Genomic DNA, 8712 nt, shown 5'->3' with positions numbered 1-8712 from the left:
ATGCCCACACTTTACAAATGGGGACAGTCACAGCTGTAGATGCCCACACTTTACAAACGGGGACAGTCACAGCTGTAGATGCCCACACTTTACAAACGGGGACAGTCACAGCTGTAGATGCCAACACTTTACAAACAGGAACAGTCACAGCTGTAGATGCCCACACTTTACAAATGGGGACAGTCACAGCTGTAGATGCCAACACTTTAAAAGGCAGGACAGTCACAGCTGTAGATGCCTACACTTTACAAAGGGGACAGTCACAGCTGTAGATGCCCACACTTTACAAACGGGGACAGTCACAGCTGTAGATGCCCACACTTTACAAACGGGGACAGTCACAGCTGTAGATGCCCACACTTTAAAAAGAAGGACAGTCACAGCTGTAGATGCCTACACTTTACAAAGGGGACAGTCACAGCTGTCCATGCTTATACTTTACAAAGAAGAAACATCTCAAATTAGGAAGTAAAACTTTCTCTATTCAGAGATAGCATGATCTTGTGTACAGAAAATCCTAAGCAATTCACAAAAGAACTACTAGAGCTAAGCAGTAAGTTCAGCAAGGTTGCAGGAAACAAGACCAATATACAAAAGTCAATTCTATTTCTGTACCTTAGCAATGGCACTCCAACATTGAAATTATGAAAAAAGTTCCATGGACAGTAGCATCCAAAATATTAAGTACTTAGCAATAAATCTGCAAAAGAACTTCAAGGCTTATATGTTGACAATTAGAAAACACCATTGAAAGAAATCTTAAAAGACCCAGATAAATAGAAATGTATTCCATATTCATGGATTAGAAGAAATGTCAATTCTCCCCAAAGTGATCTACGCACTCAATGCAAACCCTATCAAAATCCCACCTACCCTTTTTCCAAAATTTGAAAAGCAGATTCTAAAATTCATACGGAAATGCGGTTTACCTTGAATAGCCAAAACAATCTTGAAAAGAACAAAGTTGGAAAACTCACACTTTCCAATTTCAAAACCTACTACAAAGTACAGTAATGAAGACTGTGGTGTTGATATAAGAATAAACACAGAAATCAATGGAATAGAATTGAAAATCTAGAAGTAAACCCTTTACATTTATGGTCAACTGTATTTCTACAAGAATGCCAAGAAAATTCAATGGAGAAAACTGTCTTCAACAAATGTGCTGGAACAACTGGATTTCCACAAACAGATGATGAAGGTGGACCACTATCTCACATCATATACAAAAATTAACTTAAAATGGATCAAAGCCTTAAACGTAAGAGCTAAAACTATTAAAATCTGAGAGAAAAACAGAGGTGTATATTTCATGTCCTTGGATTAGGCAATGGTCTTAGAAATGACACCTAACACACAAGCAACAAAGAGGATAAATTAAACTTTATAAAAAAAAAATGTAGAGGGTCTCGCTCTATTGCCCAGGCTGAAGTAAGGTGGTGCAATCATAGCTCACTGCAGCTTCAATCTCCTGGGCTCAAGCAATCCTCCCACTTCAGCCTCCCAAGTAGCTGGGATTACAGGCACACATTACTATGCCCAGCCTAAACTCAAATTAAAAGCTTTGTGCAGCAAAAGACATAATAAAAAAAAAATGAATGAAGAAAATATTTGCAAATAATTTACCTAAGAAAGGTCTAGCATCATGGCTGGGCACAGTGGCTCACACCTGTAATCCCAGCACTTTGGGAGGCCGAGGTGGGCAGACTGCTTGAGGTCAGAAGTTCAAATTCAGCCTGGCCAACATGGCGAAACCCCATCTCTACTGATAACACAGAAGTTAGCTGGGTGTGGTGGTGCACACCTGTAGTTCCAGCTCCTCACGAGGCTGAGATGGGAGGACTGCTTGATCCCAGGAGTTTAAGGCTGCAGCGAACCATGATCACACCGCTGCACTCCAGCCTGGGCAATAGAGTGTGACCCTGACTCTAAAAAAATAATAAATAAATAAGATGTAGATAAATAAATGGAAAACAAGAAACATTGTGAGGATGTAGAGAAACTGGAACCTTCATACACTGCTGACGAAAGAATGTAAAATATGCAGCCACTCTAGAAAAACAGTCTGACAGTTCCTCGCCAAGGTAAATAATATGACTGTATGACCAGGCACCCCTACTCTTTAGGTTTCTACTCAAGAGAACTGAAAACATACATTCACACAAAAGCCTGCAAACAAATGTTTGTAGCAGCATTATGTACAGTTGCCAGAGGGGGAACAATTCAAATGCCTGTCCACTAATGCACAGATAAATAAAATGCGATCTGTTCATACAATGGAATATTACTCAGCTATGAAAAGGAAGTACTGATACATGTTACAACATGATGAGCCTTGAAAACATCATGCCCAGTGAAAAGACGCCAGACATGAAAGGCCACGTGTTATATGATTCTGCTTAAATGAAATGTCCAGAACAGGCAAATCCAGGGCGACAGAAAGCAGGTTAATGATTGCTGAGTGCTGAGGGGAAGGGGAATAGGGAGTGACTGCAAAGGGGCATAGAGTTTCTCTCTTTTTTTTTTTGGTGGGTTTTTTTTTTTGTTGTTTTTGTTTTTTTGGAGACAGTCTTGCTCTGTCACCCAGGCTGGAGTACAGTGGCACAATCTTGGCTCACTGCAACCTCCACCTCCCGGGTTCAAGCGATTCTCCTGCCTCAGCCTCCCAAGTAGCTGGGACAACAGGCGTGTGCCATCATGCCTGGCTAATTTTTTTTGTATTTTTAGTAGAGACGGGGTTTCACCATCTTGGCCAGGCTAGTCTTGAACTCCTGACCTCATGATACACCAGCCTCGGCCTCCCAAAGTTCTGGGTTTACAGGTGTGAGCCACCGCGCCCAGCCTAGAGTTTCGTTTAGGGTTTATGAGAATGTTCTGGAATTAGACTGTGGTGTGGTTGTGCAACCTAAAAACCACCAAATTTTACCTCGTAAAGAGTGGATTTTATGTTACGTGAATTATGTGCTTTAAATTATGTGCTCATTCCTGTAATCCCAGCACATGGGGGACCGAGGCGGGAGCACTGCTTGAGCCCAGAAGCTGGAGATCAGCCTGGGCAACATCGCAAGACCTCATCTCTACAAACCAAAAATTGAGAAAATTAGCCAGATATGGTGGCACATGCCTGCAGTTCCAGCTACTCGGGAGGCTGAGGAGGGAGGATCGCTTGAGCCCAAGAGGCTGAGGCTGCAGTGAGCCAGACTGCACTCCAGTCTGGGTGACACAGCAGGACCCTGTCTCAAAAGCCAAACAAAAGAAAAGACAGGTTCAGCTGCCTGGCGATGGCTGCTCTCTGCCTCCAAGACAGCGCCTTAATGCTGTGTCTCACCTGGCAGACGGGACAGAAGTGGTGAGCTTTCATAATCTAAAGCCACTCATCCATTCAGGAGGGTGGAGCCTTCGGCGCCTAATTGCCCTCCGAAGCCCTCTCTTAACACTGTTGCTCAGGGGACTGAGTTTCAGCATGAACTGTGGAGGGGACACCACATTCCAAGAACAGCAGGCGGGCGTGGTACAACATGTTAAGAAGTCAATTTAACAATCGCACCTATAGGCCGGGCACGGTGGCTCACGCCTGCAATCCCAGCACTTTGGGAGGCTGAGGTGGGTGATCACCTGCGATCAGGAGTTCAAGAACAGCCTGGCCAACATGGAGAAACCCCGTCTCAACTAAAAATACAAAAAAATTAGCCGGTCAAGGCGGCAGGGGCCTGTAATCCCAGCTACTTTGGGAGGCTGAGGCAGGAGAATCGCTTGAACCTGGGAGGCGCAGGCTGCAGTGAGCCGAGATCGCACCGTTGCACTCCAGCCTGGGCAACAAGAGTGAAACCATCTCAAAAAAAAAAAAAAAAAAAAAGCAAGCACTTACACAGAGAACGTGCTAGAACTGCCAGTCCTGCCTTTGGTAAAACCCTGAGAGCGATGCACAACCCAGCTCCCACATTCTCACTGCTATGGCTGGAATGCCTGCAGCCCCCAAAATTCCCACTCTGAAATCCTTACCACCAAGGTCATGGTGTTAGGAGGAGGGGCTTTAGGAGGTGGTTGGGTCATGAATGAGATCAATGCCTTGTGAGAGAGGCCCCAAAAGCTCCCTCACCCCTTCCACTGTGAAGACTGGCGAGAAGGCGCCATCTCTGAACCAGGGAGCGGCCTCACGGGACGCCGTGCCTCACTCTTGGACGTCTGGCCTCCAGAGCGGCGAGCAGCAGGCTTCGCACCTCCGTGGTTTAGGGGCCACCCCGGCTATGGTGTTCTGCTCCAGCAGCTGTCACGGACCGCGGCACTTGCTGTGCGTCAGCATATTCCTCTGCGCGGCCCCTCAGGACCCCCGGCCCACGCTGCAGACACTGTCTGATTCTCCCCCGCCCACGTATGTGACAGAGCCCGCAGATGTGCGAGCTGGCCCCTGGGGTCTGAGTTGTGGTCACCCCAGGATAAAAGCAGCAGCAGGCAGGCGGGATGGACCCTGCACCCCACCCCTGCTGAGCAGCACCAATTCCCTCTCCTCCTCTCAGAGCAGGTGCACCTTGGGACGCACATTTTACAGACAGGGAAACAGGCTGGATGAGCCGCTGCCACGGAGACCTTTCCGGAGACCCTGGTGCCCACTCTGCTGGCAGCCAGTGCCTCTGAGCTCCTGCAGCTTGGCACACCTCCATCCCCTCCCGCCCCACGCCATGGCCTCTGCCGCGAAGGCTGGCCAGTGTCTACACCACCAAGCTGGCTTGCCCTCCTGCCCTGACCTACTTAGCCCCCAAAACTCAATCCCTGCAGCTATAATTCACAGTGCCTGGCACTGGCACAGTCCCCAGATGCCACGATCACGACTCCCATTTTACAGAGGCGGAAACTGAGGCACAGAGAGGACAACTGTCTGAGTTTCCGGGGGCTGCCGGAAGAGCTCACCACAAACTAAGCGGCTCTGAATGACAGAAAGTCATCTCCTTACAGTCCTGGAGGCCAAAAGTTTGAGATCAAGGTTTGCAGGGCTGTGATCCCAGGAGGCTCTAAGCGGGGGCCCACCTTGCCTCTCCCAGTTCCTGGGGCTCTCAGCCTCTCTGGGCTTGTGGCCGCATCAGCCCCGTGTTGGCCTCCGCCTCCCATGGTCACCTCCTCGGTGTGTGTCCCGGTCTGTCTGACACAGTCACTGGCTCGGGGCCCACTCAGTCCATGGCCTCATCACGAGGCATCTCACTTAATTACATCTGTGAACACCCTGTTTCCAAGTGAGGCCTGTTCTGAGCTGCCAGGTGGACATGAATCTGGGGACGACACAGTATCAACAACTCGCCCGAGGTCACTCAGCAGACAGGCAGGAACAAGACACGCCGGCAGTCTGACCCCACACATGGCCAATCCCACCACCAGCCTGCCTCAGAAGGAGGTCCAAACCTAGCCTGTGGGGTGTGGACTGCAGGGCCAGTCCCAGCACAAGCCCACCTCCTCCTCCTCCACGTCCTCCTGACAAGGCTGAGGGCCAAGGGCATGTTCTCCAGGCTACCTGGAGCTGAGCATGGCTGCAAGGTTCCCACCAAGCGAGGGGAGGCATGGGGGTTGATGTACCCCAGGCTTCAAGAAAAGCTTTTGTTTCCCAAACAGAAGAGACAGCCAGAGACACCCACAATGAGGGAGGCAGAATTCTAAGAGTGCCCAAACACTAAATCTAGGTGCTGCTGAGAAGGAAGCCTGACTTTAAGTTCCTTGAAAGGGAGGCAATCTTGGGTGGGCCAGACCTAATCAGCTGACGCCATAAATGGGAGGGGCCTCTTCCCTGGCAAAAGAGATTTGAAGTCTGAGAGTAACTTCACACAAGGGAGATTCTCCATTACTGGCCTGACGATGGACAAAGCCACATCTGACAGCAGCTCCCTGGCTAATGGCCGCCCCAGACACATGGGCTCACAGACCCACAACTGCAAGAAACTGAATTCTGCCAACAACTTGGGTAAGCTGGAAACAGGAACCAAGAGAACTAATTAGCAGGCACCTGACTTCAGCTTCTGAGACCTTGAACAGAGAACCCAGCCACACCACGCCTGCACCTCTGACTTACAGAACTATGAGCTACTCAGTCAGCATTGTTTTAAGCCACTGAGTTGGTGATAATTTGTTACGCAGCAGTTTAAAAAAATAAACAAGCAGAAAACAAACAAACAAAAACTAATACACACGCTTTCCACATCTTCCCATCTTGAATGTGATGGCTGGAGCTATGGAAGCCACCCTATGACCATGAGGCATGCATTTAAAAAAAAAGGTAATGTGCTCAGGATGGCAGAGAATTAAACAGAGCCCGTGTCCTTTTGATAGACTGTTAAAAAGGTCATGATGAGTCAAGACACCCTGGGTACACAGTGTTCTACAACAGGACATGTCACTCCACCACTGACAGTAGGGTCTACTTCTCTACACCCTAGTTCCTGCAGACTAAGCAGGCCTTGCACTTAGCTTTGAGTAATAGGACATGGGGAAAGTAACATTCTGGGAGTCCAGAGGACACAGCTAACAAGACTCATAGTTTCTATCATTCCCTAGGGGAATAATCCAGTCACCACGGAAAAAAGCACAAAAAGAGACCAACCACAGAGGAAAGAATGAGGTTGCAGGTGTGGAAGTGAGGCCAGCCGACACCATAAGAAGAGAGAGGTCCATCATCCCGGCCATCCCCCATCCACTGGAGCCATCCCAGCTTGGACCTCAGTCAGATGCACCAGTGAGGCCAGTCAGATCCCCCAGCCCTAGCCAACACCACATGAAGCACAGATGAACCACACTTGCTGAGCCCTGCCCAAATTCTCAACCTGCAGAATGGTGAGAGGTAAACTGATCATTCTTTCAGGCCTCTAAGTTTGGAGTGATTTGTTACTTAGCAGCAGATAACTAGCTGATACAGGCCCTCAGGGGGCCACTAATCACCATTCCAGCCTATGCTGAAACACTGCCCCCAGGCCTGCCCCCATGAGATGCTCAAATGTCTGCCCAATCAACTGACCTTTGACGTCCAGACGGAAGGACAGCTGCTGGCCCCCAGCCTCGCAGCTGTACTCCCCAGCATCCGCCTGGCCCACCTGCTGCACCACCAGCCTCCGCATGCAGCCCGCGGCCTCCACACGCACTTTTGAGCCAGATCTCAGCTTCTTCCCATCCTTGTACCACGTCACCTCTGTCTGGGCCTGGGCCACCTCGCAGCTCAGCATGGCACTGGCCCCCGCCTCCACCTGCAGCTTCCTGTGTGCCAGCTGCTCCTTTGCAAACATTGCCTTGGGCTCTGAGGATGGACAAGGAAGGACACACAGAGTCAGAGATGCCAGGACACAAAATCTGAAGTTTCAGATGTGAGGCTGCTCACGCTGGAGCCCACTGATGACGAGCTGTCCATGGCCCACGAAGAGTGACCTCACCAACCACCAGCCGGACATGGGTTTGAGCAAGAGAGAATGCATATTGGAAGCTTCAAGCATCAGCATGGGGAAGAATTTCCCAAGGCCCATCAGCAGCATGCAGCCGATACTCTGCAGTCCAAGCATTCCATAACACCTTAGAAAAAACCACCATCCCGGCAGAGTGCCCCTTTCAAAGGAAAAGCTGCTGGTACTGTGTGAAATGCCCACATCATGCCCTCGGCACTCACGAAAACTCTGCCTGAGAACCCAGAAAGCCTGGAGAAATAGCAAACACAGACACCCTCGAGTTCATGCTGAAAATCACAGGACATGTGGGAATGTCTCTCCCACAAAACCATGACCCAAACAGACCATCCCTCAGCCACTTCTCCCCTGGTTTGCACTAAAGCCAGAGCTGCCCTGTATCTGCCTGAGGTTTCCCTCGACACAGGGGGAAACTCATACATCAAAAAACTACTTATGAGACCAGGCACAGTGGTTCATGCCTGTAATCCTGGCACTTCAGGAGGCCACGGTGGGTGGATCACTTGAGCCTGGGAGTTCAAGACCAGCAGGACAACACAGTCAGACCCTGTCTCTACAAAAAATAAAAAAATTAGCTGAGCAGGGTGGTATGCCGGCACCCAGCTCCTCAGGTGCCTGAGGTGTGAGGACTGCTTGAGCCTGGGAGGTCAACATTGCAGTCAGCCACGACTGCACCACTGCACTCTAGCCTGGGCAACGGAACAAAGCCCTGCCTCTAAAAACAAAAACCTCTTACGCTACCTGTTAACTAGGATAACATGTACACACAGTGATATGCACAGATCTGGTGCACAATTCTTCGCGTTCTGACAGCTGTGAGCTCCTGTGCAATCCACACCCCACACCCACACAGCTCCCAGCTGCCTCCCCCATAAAAGCAACCACCATTATCATTCCTGTGTTCAAACTTTGAATAAATGAAATCAGATAGAACATTTTTCTCATTAGGTGCTATCTGTGCCCATTAATAGCTACAAATATACATCCAGACAGAACAGCATTAGCAACTAGAATAGCACCAAGAAATCATAAGCTAAAACATCAAAATGCACCATGCCCTACCCTCTACCTGCCCCCATGCCCTACCTGGCTCTGCAGAAACTCCAGTTTAAAGTCCTTGCATTTTTCCCCCTGTGTTCTGCCTTCCTATTTCTAAACATGTACATGCTGTTCATCAGTGGGTAAGAAAGAATATCCAGAAAAATAAAGAAAAAAATCAATTCAATGGACACCCACACGCTCCCCACCTGACAGACTGACACCTGCACGCTCCCCACCTGGC

The 8712-nt window shown here is 49.3% G+C and overlaps 1 protein-coding gene across 50 annotated transcripts in view; it reads right to left on the bottom strand.

Annotated features, from left to right (window-relative positions):
- OBSCN (obscurin, cytoskeletal calmodulin and titin-interacting RhoGEF) overlaps nucleotides 1-8712 on the bottom strand; it is a 162134-nt gene that overhangs the window by 139129 nt on the left and 14293 nt on the right. For 48 of the 50 annotated variants that reach the window (XM_032242118.1, XM_032242121.1, XM_032242120.1 and 45 more), the window contains exon 10: nucleotides 6995-7270. In XM_032242118.1, the coding sequence (XP_032098009.1) occupies nucleotides 6995-7270 (276 nt within the window). The remainder of the gene's footprint in view (nucleotides 1-6994; nucleotides 7271-8712) is intronic. The other 2 variants (XM_032242134.1, XM_032242156.1) reach the window with 1 other exon arrangement.

This window comes from Sapajus apella, unplaced genomic scaffold, assembly GCF_009761245.1.
Source record: "Sapajus apella isolate SASKATOON/1434 unplaced genomic scaffold, GSC_monkey_1.0 scaffold49, whole genome shotgun sequence".
NCBI lineage: Eukaryota > Metazoa > Chordata > Mammalia > Primates > Cebidae > Sapajus > Sapajus apella.
This window is presented reverse-complemented; position numbering and strand designations above follow the sequence as displayed.